At 58.4% G+C, this 25298-nt stretch overlaps 1 protein-coding gene and 1 long non-coding RNA gene across 2 annotated transcripts in view; both read right to left on the minus strand.

The window, feature by feature from the left end:
• LOC127464462 (maestro heat-like repeat-containing protein family member 1) overlaps window positions 1-25298 on the minus strand; it is a 136512-nt gene that overhangs the window by 97818 nt on the left and 13396 nt on the right. Inside the window, exons 8-14 of the mRNA XM_051774800.1 lie at window positions 23600-23751; window positions 19041-19181; window positions 17686-17778; window positions 13383-13461; window positions 5675-5788; window positions 3895-3968; window positions 239-367 (exon numbers count right to left, since the gene is read on the minus strand). Of these exons, the coding sequence (XP_051630760.1) occupies window positions 239-367; window positions 3895-3968; window positions 5675-5788; window positions 13383-13461; window positions 17686-17778; window positions 19041-19181; window positions 23600-23751 (782 nt within the window). The remainder of the gene's footprint in view (window positions 1-238; window positions 368-3894; window positions 3969-5674; window positions 5789-13382; window positions 13462-17685; window positions 17779-19040; window positions 19182-23599; window positions 23752-25298) is intronic.
• Window positions 14772-15096, minus strand: LOC127464469 (uncharacterized). Its single transcript, XR_007901402.1, has 3 exons — window positions 14977-15096; window positions 14853-14893; window positions 14772-14790 (listed from the first exon to the last, which is right to left on the minus strand). It is a non-coding gene; the product is annotated as an uncharacterized LOC127464469 (long non-coding RNA).

The following is a 25298-nucleotide window of genomic DNA, read 5'->3' on the forward strand; positions in this document are numbered from 1 at the left end:
AAAAGGGTGGGAAAAAAAGGGAGGAAAAAAGGGTGGGAAAAAAGGCAGGAAAAAAGAGTGAGGAAAAAAGGATGGGAGAAAAAAAGATGGGAAAAAAAGGGGCGAAAGAAGAGGGGGGGTAAAAAAGGGGGGAAAAAAGGGGGGGGGAAGGGCGAGAAAAAAAAGGGGTGGGAAAAAAGGGGGGGAAAAAAGGGGGGGGGGGAAAAGGCAGGGGGAAAAAAGGGCGCGCAGAGCTCACCCCGCTGTCCCCGCCGGCGGGCAGGGCGCACTGGCGCACCAGGAACTCCAGCAGGGCCTCCCCGCCCGGCTGCTCCAGGTAGCCATGGTGGGCCATGGCGCTGATCACCTGCACCAGCGCCCGCCGCACCTGCACGGGGAGGGAACCACGTCAGAGACCGAAAAAGTTCAGGATTTGCCCGCTCTGGCATTGCCAAGGGACTCCTGTGGGCTTCTGCAGGCCTTTTGCGCTGTGGTAGTTTGGTCTGGGCCTTCCTTGGTGACCGGTTTGTAACCAAGGAAGGGCCCAGATTTACCCGGTGTTCCCTACGATTTTTATGTAAGCCGGGGTATAAGAAGAAAAGAGGAGAGGTTTTTGCCCCTCTTTCCTTCCGGCGGCTTTGGAGGTGCAGGTTTTCCTGCTGTTGAGTCTGCCGTGTCGGGGAGTGAGGCCTGGTAAGGCCTGGTGAGGCCTGGTGAGGCCTAGTTAACACCTTGTGAGGCCTAGTGAGGCCTGGTGAGGTCTAGTGAGGCCTGGTGAGGTCTAGTGAGGCCTGGTGAGGTCTAGTGAGGCCTAGTGAGGCCTGGTGAGGCCTACTTAACACTTTGTGAGGCCTAGTGAGGCCTGGTAAGGCCTAGTGAGGCCTGGTGAGGCCTAGTGAGGCCTAGTGAGGCCTAGTTAACACCTTGTAGGTTTTAGTGCCTGGTGAGGCCTGGTGAGGCCTAGTGAGGCCTGGTACAGCCTGGTGAGGCCTGGTAAGGCCTAGTGAGGCCTAGTGAGGCCTGGTACGGCCTGGCGAGGCCTGGTGAGGCCTAGTGAGGCCTAGTGAGGCCTAGTTAACACCTTGCAGGTTTTAGTGCCTGGTGAGGCCTGGTGAGGCCCGGTGAGGCCTGGTGAGGCCTGGTGAGGCCTGGTGAGGCCCAGTTAACACCTTGTAGGTTTTAGTTTGAACCAGTGGAATTATTCCCAGAGCGTGACATGTTGGGTCCTCGATGTGGGAACGTGCCCAGATCTCTGGGTGGCTTGGCTGAGGTTGCATGTGTGATAAACTGAGAAAATTATTCGAGCTAATTAAGAGAAAACAGTGTAAGGTCAATGTGACCCGGAGAGAAAAGAAAAGCAAGTCGTAAAACTTAACTGGGCCCCTATAAAGAGATAAAACAAGTTACCTCCCTTTTACCTTGTGTAGGATTTATAATGAGAGAATTTTCTTCAGTTAGCTAGATAATAGCACCTTTCTTAAAATTTATAACTTTGCATAGATAACAAGCGAACATCTGCTGAAAGTCTGATTTAACAATATATTATGGATGCTTACAGACAACATTCTTGTTAAGAAATATCTGTGGAATGTCTGACCTAACAATGTGTAATGTTTATACTCATGTACCTAACAATGTGTAATGTTTATACTCATGTACCTAACAATGTGTAATGTTTATAATATTCATTATACTAATGTATAATGAATATTCATGTAGTAGCTGGAAATAAATGTAGAACAAATGGGTTTTTTAGGTGTGACAGGCGTTGGGAGTTGTTCAACCCCTTCCCTGATCACCCAGCGCTGAATTTGCTTTTATCACATAATAAAATTCTGATTGGAAATTGCCCCACTGGGTTTCTATTTCTCACACATGGGAGAAGACACACAAAATTGATGCGTTTTGGACATTCCTGTTACGTCAGAAATTCCTACGTGCACAGTATGTCTAAAGTGGAAAATAATTCAATGCAAAGTAATACACACTTTGCTGGAAGAACATTTTAGGAGTGCTGGTTAATGTCATGTCCTGTTCTGCTCACTGGAACAAAGGCCTTGTTATAGAAAGGAGTAGCACACACGGAGTAATAAATTAAGTAAATTAGAGGTTTGAATAAGATTTAGAAGGCCCAGAGCCAGGATTTTGCAAGCTTGAAGAATTCAGGTCACCTAATTGAAGAGGTCAAATTGAGGAAGATGCCCATGACAACCACCAGAGGGGTGAAGGCTTGAGGAGAAGACTCCCAGTTTAAACTGTTCAAATAAACCCTACCTATATATGTTTAAACTGTGAAACTAAACCCTACCTATATATGTTTAAACTGTTAAAATAAACCCTACCTATATATGTTTAAACTGTTAAAATAAACCCTACCTGTATATGTTTAAACTGTTAAAATAAACCCTACCTGTATATGTTTAAACTGTTAAAATAAACCCTACCTGTATATGTTTAAATTGTTAAAATAAACTCTATCTATATATTTTTAAGTTGTTAAAATAAACCCTACCTATATATGTTTAAATTATTAAAATAAACCCTACGTGTATATGTTTAAACTGTTAAAATGAACCCTACCTATATATGTTTGAAGTGTTAAAAAAAACCTCACCTAGATATGATTAAATTGTTAAACTAAACCCTACCTATATATGTTTAAATTGTTAAAATAAACGCTACCTATATAGGTTTAAATTGTCAAAATAAACCCTACCTATGTATGTTAAAATTGTTTAAAAAAACCCTACCTATATATGATTAAATTCTAAAATAAACCCTACCTATACATGTTTAAATTGTTAAAATAAACCTCACCTAGATATGATTAAAATGTTAAAATAAACCCTATCTATCTATGTATAAATTCTTAAAATTAACCCTACCTGTATATATTTAAATTCTTAAAATAAACCCTACCTATATAGGTTTAAATTGTCTAAATAAACCCTACCTATATAGGTTTAAATTGTTAAAATAAACCCTAACTGCATATGTTTAATTTATTAAAATAAACCCTAACTGCATATGTTTAAATTATTAAAATAAACCCTACCTGTATATGTTTAAACTGTTAAAATAAACCCTACCTATATATGTTTAAATTATTGAAATAAACCCTACCTGTATATCTTTATACTGTTAAACTAAACCCTACTTATATATATTTAAATTGTTAAACTAAACCCTACTTATATATATTTCAATTGTTAAAATAAACCCTACCTATATATGTTTAAATAGTTAAAATAAACCCTAACTATATATGTTTAAATTGTTAAAATAAACCCTACCTATATATGTTTAAATTATTAAAATAAACCCTACGTGTATATGTTTAAACTGTTAAAATGAACCCTACCTATATATGTTTGAAGTGTTAAAAAAAACCTCACCTAGATATGATTAAATTGTTAAACTAAACCCTACCTATATATGTTTAAATTGTTAAAATAAACGCTACCTATATAGGTTTAAATTGTCAAAATAAACCCTACCTATATATGTTTAAATTGTTAAAATAAACCCTAACTGCATATGTTTAAATTCTTAAAATAAACCCTACCTATATATGTTTAAATTGTCAAAATAAACCCTACCTATATATCTTTAAACTGTTAAACTAAACCCTACTTATATATATTTAAATTGTTAAAATAAACCCTACCTATATATGTTTAAATTGTCAAAATAAACTCTATCTATATATTTTTAAGTTGTTAAAATAAACCCTACCTATATATCTTTAAATTGTTAAAATAAACCCAACCTATATATGTTTAAATTGTTAAAATAAACCCTACCTATATATGTTTAAATTATTAAAATAAACCCTACGTGTATATGTTTAAACTGTTAAAATGAACCCTACCTCTATATATTTAAATATTTAATTAATATTTAAATAAACCCTACCTTGTTGTTGCTGTCCTGGAGAGGGAGTTTCATAAAGGAGAGAATAAAGGGCTTCTTGATCTCCATCTGGGAGGCTGGAAAACAGAGAGGACACCCTCTGAATTTCAGGATTGAGCTGCTGATCCCAAAAAATCCCCCTTTTCCTACTGAGAGGGTTTGGTTCCTCGCTCCCTCCTCCCCAGCTGGCTGGGCTGGGGAATTCCAGGGAATTCCCTTGTCCCCAAGTGCCCCCTCCCCAGGGATGCTCCATCCCCCAGGGATGGGGATCCAGGGCTGGGCAGCCCTTCCCAGCAGGGATTTTTCCCCAAGATCCCAAATAAACCTCCCCTGGCCCAGCTTGGGGCCGTTTCCCCTCGTCCTGTCCCTGTTCCCTGGGAGCAGAGCCCGATCCCACCTGGATCCACCCTCCTGTCCCTCTGGAATTCTCCTGATCCTGACCCTGCAGACAGGGATGGGTTGAATTCCTCATCCCAATCCCAAATTGGGCTTCTGATCCTGACCCCACAGCCAAAGGTGGGTTGAATTCCTCATCCCAATCCCAGGCTGGGCTCCTGATCCTAACCCCACATCCAGGGGTGGGTTGAATTCCTCATCCCAATGCCAGGCTGGGCTCCTTCTCCTGATTCTGACCCCACAGCCAGGGGTGGGTTGAATTCCTCATCCCAATGCCAGGCTGGGCTCCTTCTCCTGACCCCACATCCAGGAGTGGGTTGAATTCCTCATCCCAATCCCAGGCTGGGCTCCTAATCCTGATCCTAAATCCACAGCCAGGAGTGGGTTGAATTCCAAATCCCAATCCCAGCCTGGGCTCCTGATCCTGATCCTGACCCCTCAGCCACAGGTGGGAAGAATTCCTCATCCCAATCCCAGGCTGGGCTCATGATCCTGATCCTGACCCCTCAGCCAAAGGTGGGTTGAATTCCTCATCCCAGTCCCAGACTGGGCTCCTGATCCTGATCCTGCATCCAGGAGTGGGTTGAATTCCTCATCCCAATCCCAAACTGGGCTCCTGATCCTGATCCCACATCCAGGGGTGGGTTAAATTCCTCATCCCAATCCCAAATTGGGCTCCTGATCCTGATCCCACATCCAGGGGTGGGTTGAATTCCTCATCCCAATCCCAGGATGGGCTCCTGACCCTGATCCTGACCCCACATCCAGGAGTGGGTTAAATTCCTCATCCCAATCCCAAACTGGGCTCCTGATCCTGATCCTGACCTTGCATCCAGGGGTGGGTTGAGTTCCTCATCCCAATCCCAGCCTGGGCTCCTGATCCTGACCCTGACCCCACATCCAGGGGTGGGTTGAATTCCTCATCCCAATCCCAAATTGGGCTCCTGATCCTGATCCCACATCCAGGGGTGGGTTGAATTCCTCATCCCAATCCCAGGATGGGCTCCTGACCCTGATCCTGACCCCACATCCAGGAGTGGGTTAAATTCCTCATCCCAATCCCAAACTGGGCTCCTGATCCTGATCCTGACCTTGCATCCAGGGGTGGGTTGAGTTCCTCATCCCAATCCCAGCCTGGGCTCCTGATCCTTCTCCTGACCCCACATCCAGGGGTGGGTTGAATTCCTCATCCCAACCCCAGCAGGGACTCCTGGAAAGGGACCCCTGGTTGGAAGGACTGACCCCTGGTTGGAAGGACTGACCCCTGGGAGGAAGGATTGACCCCTGGGAGGAAGGATTGACCCCTGGGAGGAAGGACTGACCCCTGGGAGGAAGGACTGACCCCTGGGAGGAGGGACTGACCCCTGGACCCCCCCCAAGGACTCACGGGCGCTGTTGATGATCTGCCTCATGATGAGCAGGGTCCCCACCCGGGTCCTCTCGTTGCTGCTCTCCAGCTTTGGGAGCAGGAAGGCCAGGACACGGTCTGGGAACGAGCAGGCTGCGGGATGAGAAGCATCCATCAGGGATGCAGGTCCCCCCCAGGAGTCCTCCAGACCCTTCCCAGCCCCGTTCCCATCCCTGGACACGCTCCAGCCCCTCCATGGCCTGCACTGGGCACCCCAAAACCTGCCCCGGGCTTGGAGGTGCCCCAGAAGTGCCAGCACAGGGGGGATCCCACCCCTGAGGATCCACCCCTGGGGATCCATCCCTGAGGATCCATCCTTCAGAATCCCATCCCTGATGATCCATCTCTGATAATCCCACCCCTGAGGATCCATCCCTGATGATCCCATCCCTGAGGATCCACCCCTGAGCATCCACCCCTGAGGATCCATCCCTGAGGATCCATCCCTGGTAATCCCATCCCTGAGGATCCATCCCCGATAATCCATCCCTGATGATCCATCCCTGATGATCCATCCCTGAGGATCCACCCCTGATGATCCATCCCTCAGGATCCCATCCCTGATGATCCATCCCTGAGGATCTACCCCTGAGGATCCATCCCTGATAATCCCATCCCTGACAATCCATCCCTGATGATCCCTAAGGATCCCATCCCTGAGGATCCATCCCTCAGGGATGCTGGTCCCACCCAGGAACAGACACACGGAATTATGGAATGGTTTGGGAGGGAAAAATCCCCCCTCTGAGCCCACCAGGTCCAACCACCCCAGCCCATGTCCCCAAGTGCCCCCTCCCCAGGGATGCTCCATCCCCCCCCAGGGATGGGGATCCAGGGCTGGGCAGCCCTTCCCAGCAGGGATTTTTCCCAAGATCCCAAATAAACCTCCCCTGGCCCAGCTTGGGGCCGTTTCCCCTCGTCCTGTCCCTGTTCCCTGGGAGCAGAGCCCGATCCCACCTGGATCCACCCTCCTGTCCCCCTGGATTCCCTCTGAGCCCCCTTTTCTCCAGGCTGAGCCCCCCCAGCTCCCTCAGGAGTTCTCCAGACCCTTCCCAGCTCCGTTCCCATCCCTGGACACGCTCCAGCCCCTCCATGGCCTGCACTGGGCACCCCAAAACCTGCCCCAGGCTTGGAGGGGCCCCAGCTGTGCCAGCACAGGGGGGATCCCACCCCTGAGGATCCATCCCTGAGGATCCATCCCTGGGGATCCATCCCTGATGATCCATCCCTGATGATCTATCCTTCAGAATCCCATCCCTGATGATCCATCTCTGATAATCCCACCCCTGAGGATCCATCCCTGATGATCCCATCCCTGATGATCCATCTCTGATAATCCCATCCCTGATGATCCATCCCTGATGATCCATCCCTGTGGATCCACCCCTGAGGATCCATCCCTGAGGATCCCACCCCTGATAATCCATCCCTGATGATCCATCCCTCAGGATCCCATCCCTGATGATCCCATCCCTGATGATCCATCCTTCAGAATTCCATCCCTGAGGATCCACTCCTGAGGATCCATCCCTGATGATCCTGTCCCCCTGGATTCCCTCTGAGCCCCCTTTTCTCCAGGCTGAGCCCCCCCCCAGCTCCCTCAGGAGTTCTCCAGACCCTTCCCAGCCCCATTCCCATCCCTGCTGGGGGGCTCTGAGCCCACCCTGCCCTTCCCACCCATCCCTGAGCTTTCCCTCCCCAGCATTCCCTGAACTCTCCAAGGAGTTGTAGGAGCGGAAACAAATCCCTCCCCCACCAAGTGCTGCCGCCCCGTCTGCCCAAATATTTTGGCTGGTTAAAAATAACCCCCAGCCTGGTGCTGGTGGAACTGGGACGACCCTCCTGGGAACTGGGGGAGGGAGGGAGGGAGGGAGGGAGGGAGGGAGGGACGTGCTGCTGCCGCTTCCAGGCGGGAATTTCCCTGGGAAAAAAAAGGCAGCTGGGCCTTTTTGGGTTTGGCCTCGGGAATCCCGGCAGGGGAAGGGCCAGGGAGCCCCAGCTGTGACTCAGCAGCAGCTCCTCAACCCCCCGGGGCTGCTCTTTTCCTGCAGATTCCATCTGTTCGGGGGAGCAGGGACAGCGCTGGGGGGAGGCAGAGCTGGGAATGTGGGAATGAGGGAATGAGGGAGGCTGGAAAAGCCCTCGGAGCTCACCCCTGGCTGTGTGTCCCCAAATGCCACCTCCCCAGGGATGCTCCATCCCCCCCCAGGGATGGGGATCCAGGGCTGGGCAGCCCTTCCCAGCAGGGATTTTTCCCAAGATCCCAAATAAACCTCCCCTGGCACAGCTTGGGGCCGTTTCCCCTCGTCCTGTCCCTGTTCCCTGGGAGCAGAGCCCGATCCCACCTGGATCCACCCTCCTGTCCCCCTGGATTCCCTCTGAGCCCCCTTTTCTCCAGGCTGAGCCCCCCCAGCTCCCTCAGGAGTCCTCCAGACCCTTCCCAGCTCCGTTCCCATCCCTGGACATGCTCCAGCCCCTCCATGGCCTGCACTGGGCACCCCAAAACCTGCCCCGGGCTTGGAGGTGCCCCAGCAGTGCCAGCACAGGGGGGATGCCACCCCTGAGGATCCATCCCTGGGGATCCATCCCTGAGGATCCATCCCTGATGATCCCATCCCTGAGGATCCCACCCCTGAGGATCCATCCCTGAGGATCCATTCCTGATGATCCCATCCCTGAGGATCCCACCCCTGAGGATCCATCCCTGGGGATCCATCCCTGATGATCCCACCCCTGAGGATCCATCCCTGAGGATCCATCCCTCAGGATCCCATCCCTGATGATCCTGTCCCCCTGGATTCCCTCTGATCCCCCTTTTCTGTCCCACAGGCAGGGACACCTCCCACCAGCCCAGGTTGCTCCAACCTGGCCTTGGACACCTCCAGGGATGCCCCCTGGAATCATGGAATCACAGGCTGGGATCCCTCTGGAAGGGATCATCCCTTGCTGGAAGGGATTTTAAGGATCATCTCATCCCACTCCCCCCTTGCCCAAGGCCAGGGACACCTCCCACCAGCCCAGGTTGCTCCAAACCCTGCCCAGCCTGCCCCTCCAGTAGCTCCCAGTGACTCCCAGTAGCTCCCAGTGACTCCCAGTAGCTCCCAGTGCCCCCCCAGTAGCTCCCAGTGCCACCCCCAGTGCCTCCCAGTGACTCCCAGTAGCTCCCAGTGCCCCTCCAGTAGCTCCCAGTGCCACCCCCAGTGCCTCCCAGTTACTCCCAGTAGCTCCCAACGACCCCCAGTGCATTCCAGTAGCTCCCAGTGACTCCCAGTAGCTCCCAGTGCCCCTCCAGTAGCTCCCAGTGACTCCCAGTAGCTCCCAGTGCCCCTCCAGTAGCTCCCAGTGCCACCCCCAGTGCCTCCCAGTTACTCCCAGTAGCTCCCAACAACCCCCAGTGCATTCCAGTAGCTCCCAGTGACTCCCAGTAGCTCCCAGTGCCCCCCCAGTAGCTCCCAGTGACTCCCAGTAGCTCCCAGTGCCCCTCCAGTAGCTCCCAGTGCCCCCCCTCAGTAGCTTCCCATTGACTCCCAGTAGCTCCCAGTGACTCCCAGTAGCTCCCAGTGCCCCTCCAGTGCATTCCAGTAGCTCCCAGTGACCCTCCAGTAGCTCCCAGTGCCACCCCCAGTGCCTCCCAGTGACTCCCAGTAGCTCCCAGTGACCCCCAGTGCATTCCAGTAGCTCCCAGTGCCCCTCCAGTAGTTCCCAGTGCCCCTCCAGTGCATTCCAGTAGCTCCCATTGACTCCCAGTAGCTCCCAGTGCCACCCCCAGTGCCTCCCAGTGACTCCCACCTCCAGGGATGCCCCCTGGAATCATGGAATCACAGGCTGGGATCCCTCTGGAAGGGATCATCCCTTGCTGGAAGGGATTTTAAGGATCATCTCATCCCACTCCCCCCTTGCCCAAGGCCAGGGACACCTCCCACCAGCCCAGGTTGCTCCAAACCCTGCCCAGCCTGTGCCTCCAGTAGCTCCCAGTGACTCCCAGTAGCTCCCAGCGACTCCCAGTAGCTCCCAGTACCCACCCAGTAGCTCCCAGTGCCACTCCAGTAGCTCCCAGTGACTCCCAGTAGCTCCCAGTGACTCCCAGTAGCTCCCAGTGCCCCTCCAGTAGCTCCCAGTGCCCCCACAGTAGCTCCCAGTGACTCCCAGTAGCACCCAGTGCCACCCCAGTAGCTTCCAGTGCCCCCCCTCAGTAGCTTCCCATTGACTCCCAGTAGCTCCCAGTGACCCCCAGTGCATTCCAGTAGCTCCCAGTGACTCCCAGTAGCTCCCAGTGACTCCCAGTAGCTCCCAGTGACTCCCAGTACCCCTCCAGTGCATTCCAGTAGCTCCCAGTGACTCCCAGTACCTCCCAGTGCCACCCCCAGTGCCTCCCAGTGACCCTCCAGTAGCTCCCAGTGACTCCCAGTACCTCCCAGTGCCTCCCAGTGACTCCCAGTACCTCCCAGCGCCCCTCCAGTAGCTCCCAGTGCCACCCCCAGTACCTCCCAGTGACTCCCACCTCCAGGGATGCCCCCTGGAATCATGGAATCATGGGCTGGGATCCCTCTGGAAGGGATCATCCCTTGCTGGAAGGGATTTTAAGGATCATCTCATCCCACTCCCCCCTTGCCCAAGGCCAGGGACACCTCCCACTATCCCAGGTTGCTCCAAACCCTGTCCAACCTGCCCCTCCAGTAGCTCCCAGTGACTCCCAGTAGCTCCCAGTGCCCCTCCAGTAGCTCCCAGTGCCACCCCAGTAGCTCCCAGTGCCACCCCCAGTGCCTCCCAGTGACTCCCAGTACCTCCCAGTGCCCCTCCAGTAGCTCCCAGTGCCACCCCCAGTGCCTCCCAGTTACTCCCAGTAGCTCCCAACGACCCCCAGTGCATTCCAGTAGCTCCCAGTGACTCCCAGTAGCTCCCAGTGCCCCTCCAGTAGCTCCCAGTGACTCCCAGTAGCTCCCAGTGCCCCTCCAGTAGCTCCCAGTGCCACCCCCAGTGCCTCCCAGTTACTCCCAGTAGCTCCCAACGACCCCCAGTGCATTCCAGTAGCTCCCAGTGACTCCCAGTAGCTCCCAGTGCCCCCCAGTAGCTCCCAGTGACTCCCAGTAGCTCCCAGTGCAACCCCAGTAGCTCCCAGTGCCACCCCAGTAGCTCCCAGTGACTCCCAGTACCTCCCAGTGCCCCTCCAGTAGCTCCCAGTGTCACCCCCAGTGCCTCCCAGTGACTCCCACCTCCAGGGATCTCCCCTGGAATCGTGGAATCACAGGCTGGGATCCCTCTGGAAGGGATCATCCCTTGCTGGAAGGGATTTTAAGGATCATCTCATCCCACTCCCCCCTTGCCCAAGGCCAGGGACACCTCCCACCAGCCCAGGTTGCTCCAAACCCTGCCCAGCCTGCGCCTCCAGTAGCTCCCAGTGACTCCCAGTAGCTCCCAGTGCCCCCCCAGTAGCTCCCAGTACCCACCCAGTAGCTCCCAGTGCTCCTCCAGTAGCTCCCAGTGACTCCCAGTAGCTCCCAGTGCCCCTCCAGTAGCTCCCAGTGCCCCTCCAGTAGCTCCCAGTACCCACCCAGTAGCTCCCAGTGCTCCTCCAGTAGCTCCCAGTGCCCACCCAGTAGCTCCCAGTGCCCCTCCAGTAGCTCCCAGTACCCACCCAGTAGCTCCCAGTGACTCCCAGTAGCTCCCAGTACCCACCCAGTAGCTCCCAGTGCCACTCCAGTAGCTCCCAGTGACTCCCAGTAGCTCCCAGTGACTCCCAGTAGCTCCCAGTGACCCTCCAGTAGCTCCCAGTGCCACCCCCAGTGCCTACCAGTGCCACCCCCAGTGCCTCCCAGTGACTCCCAGTGACCCCCAGTGCATTCCAGTAGCTCCCAGTGCCCCTTCAGTAGCTCCCAGTGCCACCCCCAGTACCTCCCAGTGACTCCCACCTCCAGGGATGCCCCCTGGAATCATGGAATCACAGGCTGGGATCCCTCTGGAAGGGATCATCCCTTGCTGGAAGGGATTTTAAGGATCATCTCATCCCACTCCCCCCTTGCCCAAGGCCAGGGACACCTCCCACTATCCCAGGTTGCTCCAAACCCTGTCCAACCTGCCCCTCCAGTAGCTCCCAGTGACTCCCAGTAGCTCCCAGTGCCCCTCCAGTAGCTCCCAGTGCCACCCCAGTAGCTCCCAGTGCCACCCCCAGTGCCTCCCAGTGACTCCCAGTACCTCCCAGTGCCCCTCCAGTAGCTCCCAGTGCCACCCCCAGTGCCTCCCAGTTACTCCCAGTAGCTCCCAACGACCCCCAGTGCATTCCAGTAGCTCCCAGTGACTCCCAGTAGCTCCCAGTGCCACCCCCAGTGCCTCCCAGTGACTCCCAGTACCTCCCAGTGCCCCTCCAGTAGCTCCCAGTGCCACCTCCAGTGCCTCCCAGTTACTCCCAGTAGCTCCCAACGACCCCCAGTGCATTCCAGTAGCTCCCAGTGACTCCCAGTAGCTCCCAGTGCCCCTCCAGTAGCTCCCAGTGACTCCCAGTAGCTCCCAGTGCCCCTCCAGTAGCTCCCAGTGCCACCCCCAGTGCCTCCCAGTTACTCCCAGTAGCTCCCAACGACCCCCAGTGCATTCCAGTAGCTCCCAGTGACTCCCAGTAGCTCCCAGTGCCCCCCCAGTAGCTCCCAGTGACTCCCAGTAGCTCCCAGTACCCACTCAGTAGCTCCCAGTGCCCCCCCAGTAGCTCCCAGTGACTCCCAGTACCTCCCAGTGCCCCTTCAGTAGCTCCCAGTGTCACCCCCAGTGCCTCCCAGTGACTCCCACCTCCAGGTTTGCCCCCTGGAATCGTGGAATCACAGGCTGGGATCCCTTTGGAAGGGATCATCCCTTGCTGGAAGGGATTTTAAGGATCATCTCAACCCACTCCCCCCTTGCCCAAGGCCAGGGACACCTCCCACCAGCCCAGGTTGCTCCAAACCCTGCCCAGCCTGCCCCTCCAGTAGCTCCCAGTGACTCCCAGTAGCTCCCAGTACCCACCCAGTAGCTCCCAGTGACTCCCAGTAGCTCCCAGTACCCACCCAGTAGCTCCCAGTGCCACTCCAGTAGCTCCCAGTGACTCCCAGTAGCTCCCAGTGACTCCCAGTAGCTCCCAGTGACCCTCCAGTAGCTCCCAGTGCCACCCCCAGTGCCTACCAGTGCCACCCCCAGTGCCTCCCAGTGACTCCCAGTGACCCCCAGTGACTCCCAGTAGCTCCCAGTGCCCCTTCAGTAGCTCCCAGTGCCACCCCCAGTGCCTCCCAGTGACTCCCACCTCCAGGTTTGCCCCCTGGAATCGTGGAATCACAGGCTGGGATCCCTTTAGAAGGGATCATCCCTTGCTGGAAGGGATTTTAAGGATCATCTCATCCCACCCCCTCTCTTTCCAAGGCCAGGGACACCTCCCACCAGCCCAGGCTGCCCCAGCTCCACCCCTGGAATGCTGTGCTGCTGCAGGACCCACCTCTGGAGGCCCCAGTGGGATTCTCCAGCTCCAGAGGCTCCGGAGAAAACCGCTGGAACCCAGGCAAGTGCTTTGGGAAGGTCCCTGGAAGGGCACAACCACCACCCCCTCCCCTCCCTCCCCTGGCTGGGGGGGATCTGATCCCTCAGGTCCTCCTGGAGAGGACCAGGAAGCCCAGGAGGGCCCCCAGGGGGGTGAGCTGTGGCTGCCCCAGGGTTTGGGGTGGTCCCTCACCCAGGACGGTGAAGCAGCGAAGGACCTCGGTGTGGTTCTTGGCGCTCAGGGGCACGGAGGGGTCGGCGGGAGAGCAGAGCTGGGGGGGAGAGAGAGAGAGACAGGGGGTCAGGGGTGGGTCAGCAGGGGTGGGATTGGGATCATCAGGGGTGGGATCATCAGGGGTGGGTCATCAGGGGAGCACAGATCTGTGGGAGAGAGAGCCAGAGGGTCAGGGGTGGGATTATCAGGGGTGGGATTGGGATCACCAGGGGTGGGATCATCAGGGGTGGGTCATCAGGGCAGCACAGATCTGTGGGAGAGAGGAGAGAGAGTCAGGGGTGGATCAGCAGAGGTGGGATTGGGATCATCAGGGGTGGAATCATCAGGGATGGGTCATCAGGGGAGCACAGATCTGTGGGAGAGAGGAGAGAGCCAGAGGGTCAGGGGTGGGTCAGCAGGGGTGGGATTGGGATCATCAGGGGTGGAATCATCAGGGGTGGGTCATCAGGGGAGCACAGATCTGTGGGAGAGAGAGCCAGAGGGTCAGGGGTGGGATTATCAGGGGTGGGATTGGGATCACCAGGGGTGGGATCATCAGGGGTGGGTCATCAGGGCAGCACAGATCTGTGGGAGAGAGGAGAGAGCCAGAGGGTCAGGGATGGGATCAGCAGGGGTGGGATTGGGATCCTCAGGGGTGGATCCTCAGGGGTGGATCATCAGGGATGGATCATCAGGGATGATCAATCCTTCCAGGGATCCCCTCCCTCCCTCCCTGCAAGGGCTGCCTTCCAGTCCTGGCCCCCTCCCAGCCCTTCCCAGCCCTGGGGAGAAAGTTGGGGGGTCCCTGACCCCCCTGAGGATGAAGGGGAGCCTGGAATGTCCCCTCCAAGCCCTTTCCCATCCCTGTGGAGCAGTTTGGGGGTTCCTGACTCCCCTGAGGACCAGGACAAGCCCAGGATGTCCCCCCTGAGCCCTTCCCCATCCCTGTGGAGCAATTTGGGGGTTCCTGCCCACCCTGAGGACCAGCAGAACCCTGGAATATCCCCTCTGATCCCTTCCTCATCCATGGGGAGCAGTTTGGGGGTTCCTGACCATCCTGAGGACCTGGACAAGCCCAGGATGTCCCCTCTGAGTCCAGGGCCTCACCTGGGGGTTCAGGAACCTCCCCCAGGGGTTCAGGGTCTCACCTGGGGGTTCAGGGTCTCACCTGGGGGTGCAGTGACCTCCCCTGGGGGTTCACCTGTCTCACCTGGGGGTGCAGGGTCTGACCTGAGGGTTCAGGGTCTCACCTGGGGGTGCAGGAACCTCACCTGGGGGTTCAGGAGGCTCACCTGGGGGTTCAGGGTCTCACCTGGGGGTGCAGGGTCTCACCTGGGGGTGCAGGGTCTCACCTGAGGGTGCAGGGTCTCACCTGGGGGTTCAGGGTCTCACCTGGGGGTTCAGGTGTCTCACCTGGGGGTTCAGGGTCTCACCTGGGGGTGCAGTGACCTCACCTGGGGGTTCAGGGGTCTCACCTGGGGGTTCAGGGTCTCACCTGAGGGTTCAGGGGCTCACCTGGGGGTGCAGTGACCTCACCTGGGGGTGCAGTGACCTCACCTGGGGGTGCAGTGACCTCACCTGGGGGTTCAGGGTCTCACCTGGGGGTTCAGGTGTCTCACCTGGGGGTGCAGTGACCTCACCTGGGGGTTCAGGTGTCTCACCTGGGGGTTCAGGGTCTCACCTGAGGGTTCAGGTGTCTCACCTGGGGGTGCAGTGACCTCACCTGGGGGTGCAGTGACCTCACCTGGGGGTGCAGGGTCTCACCTGGGGGTTCAGGGGTCTCACCTGGGGGTGCAGGGTCTCACCTGGGGGTTCAGGGGTCTCACCTGGGGGTGCAGGGTCTCACCTGGGGGTTCAGGGTCTCACCTGGGGGTTCAGGTGTCTCACCTGGGGGTGCAGTGACCTCACCTGGGGGTGCAGGGTCTCACCTGGGGGTTCAGGAACCTCACCTGGGGGTTCAGGGTCTCACCTGGGGGTTCAGGAACCTCACCTGGGGGTTCAGGGTCTCACCTGGGGGTTCAGGGTCTCACCTGGGGGTTCAGGTGTCTCACCTGGGGGTTCAGGGTCTCACCTGGGGGTGCAGGGTCTCACCTGGGGGTGCAGTGACCTCACCTGGGGGTTCAGGGTCTCACCTGGGGGTTCAGGGTCTCACCTGGGGGTTCAAGTGTCTCACCTGGGGGTGCAGTGACCTCACCTGGGGGTTCAGGGGTCTCACCTAGGGGTTCAGGGTCTCACCTGGGGGTTCAGGGGCTCACCTGAGGGTTCAGGTGTCTCACCTGAGGGTTCAGTGACCTCACCTGGGGGTGCAGGGTCTCACCTGGGGCTGCAGGGTCTCACCTGGGGGTTCAGGGGTCTCACCTGGGGGTGCAGTGACCTCACCTGGGGGTTCAGGGGCTCACCTGAGGGTTCAGGTGTCTCACCTGGGGGTGCAGTGACCTCACCTGGGGGTTCAGGGGCTCACCTGGGGGTTCAGGGTCTCACCTGGGGGTGCAGATGTCTCACCTGGGGGTGCAGTGACCTCACCTGGGGGTTCAGGGTCTCACCTGAGGGTTCAGGGTCTCACCTGGTGGTGCAGTGACCTCACCTGGGGGTGCAGTGACCTCACCTGGGGGTGCAGGGTCTCACCTGGGGGTTCAGGGGGTCTCACCTGAGGGTTCAGGGGGCTCACCTGGGGGTGCAGGGTCTCACCTGGGGGTGCAGTGACCTCACCTGGGGGTTCAGGGGTCTCACCTGGGGGTTCAGGTGTCTCACCTGGGGGTTCAGGGTCTCACCTGAGGGTTCAGGTGTCTCACCTGGGGGTGCAGTGACCTCACCTGGGGGTGCAGTGACCTCACCTGGGGGTGCAGGGTCTCACCTGGGGGTTCAGGGGCTCACCTGGGGGTGCAGGGTCTCACCTGGGGGTTCAGGGTCTCACCTGGGGGTTCAGGGTCTCACCTGAGGGTTCAGTGACCTCACCTGGGGGTGCAGGGTCTCACCTGGGGGTTCAGGGTCTCACCTGGGGGTGCAGGGTCTCACCTGGGGGTTCAGAGGGCTCACCTGGGGGTGCAGGGTCTCACCTGGGGGTGCAGGGTCTCACCTGGTGGTGCAGGAACCTCACCTGGGGGTGCAGGGTCTCACCTGGGGGTGCAGTGACATCACCTGGGGGTGCAGTGACCTCACCTGGGGGTTCAGGGGGTCTCACCTGAGGGTTCAGGGGGCTCACCTGGGGGTTCAGGGTCTCACCTGAGGGTTCAGTGACCTCACCTGGGGGTGCAGGGTCTCACCTGGGGGTGCAGGGTCTCACCTGGGGGTTCAGGGGTCTCACCTGGGGGTTCAGGTGTCTCACCTGGGGGTTCAGGGTCTCACCTGAGGGTTCAGGTGTCTCACCTGGGGGTTCAGGTGTCTCACCTGGGGGTGCAGTGACCTCACCTGGGGGTTCAGGGTCTCACCTGGGGGTTCAGGGGCTCACCTGGGGGTGCAGGGTCTCACCTGGGGGTTCAGGGTCTCACCTGGGGGTTCAGGGGCTCACCTGGGGGTTCAGGGGTCTCACCTGGGGGTGCAGTGACCTCACCTGGGGGTTCAGGGTCTCACCTGGGGGTGCAGGGTCTCACCTGGGGGTTCAGGAACCTCACCTGGGGGTGCAGGGTCTCACCTGGGGGTTCAGGGTCTCACCTGGGGGTTCAGGGTCTCACCTGAGGGTTCAGTGACCTCACCTGGGGGTGCAGGGTCTCACCTGGGGGTTCAGGGTCTCACCTGGGGGTGCAGGGTCTCACCTGGGGGTTCAGAGGGCTCACCTGGGGGTGCAGGGTCTCACCTGGGGGTTCAGGGTCTCACCTGGGGGTTCAGGGTCTCACCTGGGGGTGCAGGAACCTCACCTGGGGGTGCAGGGTCTCACCTGGGGGTGCAGTGACATCACCTGGGGGTGCAGTGACCTCACCTGGGGGTTCAGGTGTCTCACCTGGGGGTTCAGGGTCTCACCTGGGGGTTCAGGGTCTCACCTGAGGGTTCAGTGACCTCACCTGGGGGTGCAGGGTCTCACCTGGGGGTGCAGGGTCTCACCTGGGGGTTCAGGGGTCTCACCTGGGGGTTCAGGGTCTCACCTGGGGGTGCAGGGTCTCACCTGGGGGTTCAGGGGTCTCACCTGGGGGTTCAGGGTCTCACCTGGGGGTGCAGGGTCTCACCTGGGGGTTCAGGTGTCTCACCTGGGGGTTCAGGGGTCTCACCTGGGGGTGCAGGGTCTCACCTGGGGGTTCAGGGTCTCACCTGGGGGTTCAGGGTCTCACCTGGGGGTGCAGGGTCTCACCTGGGGGTGCAGGGTGCCCAGCAGACCGTCCAGCTGCCCGTCCAGGCTGCGGCTCCCGATGCCCACGGAGGCTTCCAGGATTTGGGAGAGGCTCTGGGAAGGAGAGGGGAGGAGGGTACGGGGTCAGGGGGGCACAGGTGGGGCACAGAGGGGGTCCAGACCCCAAAATCCTGCCCCCCAGGGAGGTCTCAGACCCAAAAATCTATTCCAAGGAGGTCTCAGACCCCAAATTCTACTCCAGGGAGGTCTCAGACCCCAAATCCTCCCCCAGGGAGGTCTCAGAGTCCCCAAATTCTATTCCAAGGAGGTCTCAGAGTCCCCAAATTCTATTCCAAGGAGGTCTCAGGCCCCAAATTCTATTCCAAGGAGGTCTCAGACCCCAAATTCTATTCCAAGGAGGTCTCAGGCCCCAAATTCTATCCCAAGGAGGTCTCAGACCCCAAATTCTATTCCAAGGAGGTCTCAGGGTCCCCAAATCCTCCTCCAGGGAGGTCTCAGACCCCAAATCCTCCCCCAGGGAGGTCTCAGACCCCAAATTCTATTCCAAGGAGGTCTCAGACCCCAAATTCTATCCCAAGGAGGTCACAGACCCCAAACTCTATTCCAAGGAGGTCTCAGACCCCAAATTCTATCCCAAGGAGGTCACAGACCCCAAACTCTATTCCAAGGAGGTCTCAGACCCCAAATTCTATTCCAAAGGAGGTCTCAGACCCCAAACTCTATTCCAAGGAGGTCTCAGACCCCAAATTCTATCCCAAGGAGGTCTCAGACCCCAAATTCTATTCAAAGGAGGTCTCAGGGTCCCCAAATCCCCCCCAGTTCCACACCCAGGGATGTCCCAACCACCCAACTCCACACCCAAGGAGGTCTCAACCCCACAAATCCTCTCCCCAGGGGGGTCTCAGCCCCCCAAATCCACATCCAGGGGGGTCTCAGCCCCCCAGTTCCACACCCAGGGATGTCCCACCCCCCCAAATCCACACCCAGGGATGTCCCACCCCCCCAAATCCACACCCAGGGATGTCCCACCCCCCCAAATCCACACCCAGGGATGTCCCACCCCCCCAAATCCACACCCAGGGAGGTCCCAACCCCACATCCAGGAGGTCTCCTGGCAGGGATTTCAGGATTTCAGGATTTCAGGCTTTTCTCCTCCTGTCCCTTGTCCCCCCCCCATCTCCCCCCTCCTCTCAGGGGGTTTTAGGGAGCCAGAAGTTCCCCCCTGAGCCCCCTTTTTTCCCCAGGCTGAGCCCCCCCAGCTCCCTCAGCCCCTTCCCGGAGCTCCAACCCCTTTCCCAGCTCATCCCCTGGAAGCTCCAACCCCGGAATTTGGGCCAGGGGAGGCCCCTGCTCACCTTGGAGATGGAAAAGGCCTCGCTGTGTTTCTTGTAGAGGCCCAAAATCCCGGGGATGAGCTTTGGGAGCTGCTCCTCCAGCCTCTCGCCGGGCATCAGGTAACTCATGGGCCCCAGGGCCTCCACCACGGCCAGCCTGAGCTGCAGGGAGGGCAGGGATGGCCAGAGACCCCCCAAATCCACACCCAGGGGGGCTCAGAGCCCCCAAATCCACACCCAGGGGGGCTCAGACCCCTAAAACCACACCCAGGGATGTCCAGAGACCCCCCAAATCCACACCCAGGGGGGCTCAGAGCCCCAATTCCAAACCCAGGGATGTCCAGAGACCCCCCAATTCCACACCCAGGGGGGTTCAGAGCCCTCAATTCCACACCCAGGGGGGAACAGAGCCCTCAATTCCACACCCAGGGGGGCTCAGACCCCCCAAATCCACACCCAGGGGGGCTCAGACCCCCCAGTTCCACACCCAGGGGGGCTCAGAGCCCTCAATTCCACACCCAGGGGGGCTCAGAACCCTCAATTCCACACCCAGGGGGGCTCAGAGCCCCCAAATCCACACCCAGGGGGGCTCAGAGCCCCCAAATCCACACCCAGGGGGGCTCAGACCCCTAAAACCACACCCAGGGATGTCCAGAGACCCCCCAAATCCACACCCAGGGGGGCTCAGAGCCCCAATTCCAAACCCAGGGATGTCCAGAGACCCCCCAAATCCACACCCAGGGGGGTTCAGAGCCCTCAATTCCACACCCAGGGGGGCTCAGAGCCCTCAATTCCACACCCAGGGGGGATCAGAGCCCTCAATTCCACACCCAGGGATGTCCAGAGACCCCCAAATCCACACCCAGAGGGGGTCAGACCACCCAAATCCACACCCAGGGGGGCTCAGAGCCCCCAAATCCACACCCAGGGGGGCTCAGAGCCCTCAATTCCACACCCAGGGGTGTCCAGAGACCCCCCAAATCCACACCCAGGGGGTCTCAGAGCCCTCAATTCCACACCCAGGGGGGCTCAGACCCCAAATTCCACACCCAGGGGGGCTCAGAGACCCCCAAATCCACACCCAGGGGGTCTCAGAGCCCCAAATCCACACCCAGGGGGGCTCAGACCCCCCAAATCCACACCCAGGGATGTCCAGAGACCCCCAAATCCACACCCAGGGGGGCTCAGACCCCCCAGTTCCACACCCAGGGGGGCTCAGAGCCCTCAAATCCACACCCAGGGGGGCTCAGAGCCCTCAATTCCACACCCAGGGATGTCCAGAGACCCCCCAAATCCACACCCGGGGGGCTCAGAGCCCTCAATTCCACACCCAGGGGGGCTCAGACCACCCAAATCCACACCCTGGGGGGCTCAGAGCCCCCAAATCCACACCCAGGGGGGCTCAGAGCCCTCAATTCCACACCCAGGGGGGCTCAGACCCCTCAATTCCACAGCCAGGGGGGCTCAGACCCCCCTGGTTCCACACCCAGAGGGGCTCAGAGCCCCAAATCCACACCCAGGGATGTCCAGAGACCCCCAAATCCACACCCAGGGGGGCTCAGACCCCAAATTCCACACCCAGGGGGGCTCAGAGACCCCCAAATCCACACCCAGGGGGTCTCAGAGCCCCAAATCCACACCCAGGGGGGCTCAGAGACACCCAATTCCACACCCAGGGGGGCTCAGACCCCCCAAATCCACACCCAGGGGGGCTTAGACCACCAATTCCACACCCAGGGGGGCTTAGACCACCAATTCCACACCCAGGGACATCCAGAGACCCCCAAATCCACACTCAGGGATGTCCAGAGACCCCCAAATCCACACCCAGAGGGGCTCAGACCCCCCAAATCCACACCCAGGGATGTCCAGAGACCCCCAAATCCACACCCAGGGGGGCTCAGACCCCCCAGTTCCACACCCAGGGGGGCTCAGACCCCAAATTCCACACCCAGGGGGGCTCAGAGACCCCCAAATCCACACCCAGGGGGTCTCAGAGCCCCAAATCCACACCCAGGGGGGCTCAGAGACACCCAATTCCACACCCAGGGGGGCTCAGACCCCCCAAATCCACACCCAGGGGGGCTTAGACCCCCAAATCCACACCCAGGGGGGCTCAGACCACCCAATTCCACACCCAGGGGGGCTTAGACCACCAATTCCACACCCAGGGACATCCAGAGACCCCCAAATCCACACTCAGGGATGTCCAGAGACCCCCAAATCCACACCCAGAGGGGCTCAGATCCCCCAAATCCACACCCAGGGATGTCCAGAGACCCCCAAATCCACACCCAGGGGGGCTCAGACCCCCCAGTTCCACACCCAGGGGGGCTCAGACCCCAAATTCCACACCCAGGGGGGCTCAGAGACCCCCAAATCCACACCCAGGGGGTCTCAGAGCCCCAAATCCACACCCAGGGGGGCTCAGAGACCCCCAAATCCACACCCAGGGGGGCTCAGACCCCCCAAATCCACACCCAGGGGGGCTTAGACCCCCAAATCCACACCCAGGGGGGCTCAGACCACCCAATTCCACACCCAGGGGGGCTTAGACCACCAATTCCACACCCAGGGACATCCAGAGACCCCCAAATCCACACTCAGGGATGTCCAGAGACCCCCAAATCCACACCCAGAGGGGCTCAGACCCCCCAAATCCACACCCAGGGATGTCCAGAGACCCCCAAATCCACACCCAGGGGGGCTCAGACCCCCCAGTTCCACACCCAGGGGGGCTCAGAGCCCTCAATTCCACACCCAGGGATGTCCAGAGACCCCCCAAATCCACACCCGGGGGGCTCAGAGCCCTCAATTCCACACCCAGGGGGGCTCAGACCACCCAAATCCACACCCAGGGGGGCTCAGAGCCCCCAAATCCACACCCAGGGGGGCTCAGAGCCCTCAATTCCACACCCAGGGGGGCTCAGAGCCCTCAATTCCACACCCAGGGGGGCTCAGAGACACCCAATTCCACACCCAGGGGGGTCTCAGCCCCCCAACTCCTCATTCATAGAGGTCTCAGGGTCCCCAAATCCTCTCCCAGGGGTGCTCAGACCCCCCAAATCCACACCCAGGGGGTCTCAGACCCCCCAAATCCACACCCAGGGTGGGTCCCAGCCCCCCAAATCCACACCCAAGGAGGTCCCAGCCCCCAAACCCACTCCCAGGGGGTCTCAGACCCCCAAATCCACACCCAGGGACGTCCAGAGACCCCCAAATCCACACCCAGGGTGGGTCCCAGCCCCCCAAACCCACCCCCAGGGGGTCCCAGCCCCCCAAATCCACATCCAAGGAGGTCACAACCCCAGAAATCCTCTCCCCAGGGGGATCTCAGACCCCCAAATCCACACCCAGGGAGGTCCCAGCCCCACAGATGCACACCCAGGGATGTCCAGAGACCCCCCAAATCCACACCCAGGGATGTCCAGAGACCCCCAATTCCACACCCAGGGATGTCCCAGCCCCCCAAATCCACACCCAGGGTGGGTCCCAGCCCCCCAAATCCACACCCAAGGAGGTCCCAGCCCCCAAACCCACACCCAGGGGGTCTCAGCCCCCCATTCCACCCCCAGGGTGGGTCCCAGCCCCCCAATTCCACACCCAGGGATGTCCAGAGACCCCCAAATCCACACCCAGGGGGGTCTCAGCCCCCCAACTCCTCATTCACAGAGGTCTCAGACCCCCCAAATCCACACCCAGGGGGGCTCAGACCCCCCAAATCCACACCCAGGGGGGGTCAGACCACCCAAATCCACACCCAGGGGGGCTCAGAGCCCTCAAATCCACACCCAGGGGGGCTCAGAGCCCCCAAATCCACACCCAGGGGGGTCTCAGCCCCCCAACTCCTCATTCACAGAGGTCTCAGGGTCCCCAAATCCTCTCCCAGGGGGGTCTCAGCCCCCCAAATCCACACCCAGGGGTGCTCAGACCCACAAATCCACACCCAAGGAGGTCTCAACCCCAGAAATCCTCTCCCCAGGGGGGTCTCAGACCCCCAAATCCACACCAAGGAGCTCTCACTCCCCCCAAATCCACACTCAGGGAGGTCTCAGCCCCCCAAATCCACACCCAGGGGGTCTCAGCCCCCCAAAATCCACCCCCAGGGGGGCTCAGACCCCCAAATCCACACCCAGGGACGTCCAGAGACCCCCAAATCCACACCCAGGGTGGGTCTGAGACCCCCAAATCCTCCCCCAGGGCGGTCTCAGCCCCCCAAACCCACACCCAGGGTGGGTCCCAGCCCCCCAAATCCACACCCAGAGGAGTCTCAGCCCCCCAAATCCACACCTAGATGAGTCTCAGCCCCCCAAACCCACACCCAGAGGAGTCTCAGCCCCCCAAATCCACACCCAGGGTGGGTCCCAGCCCCCCAAACCCACACCCAGAGGAGTCTCAGCCCCCCAAATCCACACCTAGATGAGTCTCAGCCCCCCAAACCCACACCCAGAGGAGTCTCAGCCCCCCAAAACCACACCCAGGGTGGGTCCCAGCCCCCCAAATCCTCACCCAGAGGGGGTCCCAGCCCCCCAAACCCTCACCCTGGGGGTCCCAGCCCCTCAGTGTCCCCCCCTGCCCACCTTGGCCTCGCGGTGCTGCAGCCAGCCGTTGAAGAGCACCTCGTAGGCGCAGAAGATCTCGTTGGAGAAGGTGTCCTTCCTCACCGTGGGGTCTGGGGCCTGGTCCAGGTTGGCCAGGTACTCCTGGATGCTCTCACTGAAGTGCTGCAGGGCTGGGGCACAAATTGGGGGGGTGTTTCAGAACCATCACCCCCAAAAAAACCAGCTGGTGGAGGTGCTGCGGGACTGGGAGCAACTCCAGGGACAGGGAGGCACCAGGAAGCTCCAGATCCTCAACATCAGAGCTGCTGGAGGGAATCCAGAGGGGACAAGGAGCTGCTCCAAGGGCTCTGGAGCCGGGCTGGGAGAGCTGGGAATGTTCCCCTGGAGAAGGGGAAGGATCCAGGGAGACCTTGGAGCCCCTTCCAGGGCCTGGAGGGGCTCCAGGAGAGCTGGAGAGGGACTGGGGACAAGGGCTGGAGGGACAGCACCCAGGGAATGGCTTCCCAGGGTTAGGGGGGAGAGTGGGAAGGGATTCCTGGCTGGGAGGGTGGGGAGGGGCTGGGATGGAATTCCCAGAGGAGCTGTGGCTGCCCCTGGATCCCTGGGAGTGTCCCAGGGCAGGTTGGATCACCCTGGGATGGTGGGAGGTGTCCCTGCCCGTGGCAGGGGGTGGGAATGGATGTTCCTCCTGCAATCCCACCCCAACTCCTGCAATCCCAAACTCCTGCAATCCCAACTCCTGCAATCCCACCCCAACTCCTGCAATCCCACCCCAATTCCTGCAATCCCACCCCAATTCCTGCAATCCCACCCCAACTCCTGCAATCCCAAACTCCTGCAATCCCAACTCCTGCAATCCCACCCCAACTCCTGCAATCCCAAATTCCTGCAATCCCAACTCCTGCAATCCCACCCCAACTCCTGCAATCCCAACTCCTGCAATCCCACCCCAACTCCTGCAATCCCACCCCAACTCCTGCAATCCCAACTCCTGCAATCCCACCCCAACTCCTGCAATCTCAAATTCCTGCAATCCCACCCCAACTCCTGCAATCCCACCCCAATTCCATCAATCCCACCCCAACTCCTGCAATCCCACCCCAATTCCTGCAATCCCACCCCAACTCCTGCAATCCCACCCCAACTCCTGCAATCCCACCCCAATTCCATCAATCCCACCCCAACTCCTGCAATCCCACCCCAATTCCTGCAATCCCAAACTCCTGCAATCCCACCCCAACTCCTGCAATCCCACCCCAATTCCATCAATCCCACCCCAACTCCTGCAATCCCACCCCAACTCCTGCAATCCCACCCCTGAGGATCCATCCCTGATGATCCTGTCCCCCTGGATTCCCCCTGAGCCCCCTTTTCTCCAGGCTGAGCCCCCCCAGCTCCCTCAGGAGTTCTCCAGACCCTTCCCAGCCCCGTTCCCATCCCTGGCCACGCTCCAGCCCCTCCATGATCCCTCTTTCCTTCCCAATCCCACCGGGATGGTCACCCCAGGACACCTCCACGGCCTCTTTGCCAGAGGATGAACACCAAGGGCACAAAGTGGGATCAGACAGGGCTTTTTCCTGGATCAGGGAATCCTGGAATGCTTTGGGTGGGAAGGGACCTTCCGGGGACACCTCCAGCTAATCCCAGGTTGCTCCAAGCCCAGATTCCCAGCAAGATGGGATCCAACCCTTCCCTGCTCCCAGACAAAATTCCCCCC

The sequence above is a fragment of the Manacus candei genome, unplaced genomic scaffold (genome assembly GCF_025592945.1).
Source record: "Manacus candei isolate 608988 ecotype Guabito, Panama unplaced genomic scaffold, ASM2559294v1 h1tg000227l, whole genome shotgun sequence".
In the NCBI taxonomy this organism is placed as follows: domain Eukaryota; kingdom Metazoa; phylum Chordata; class Aves; order Passeriformes; family Pipridae; genus Manacus; species Manacus candei.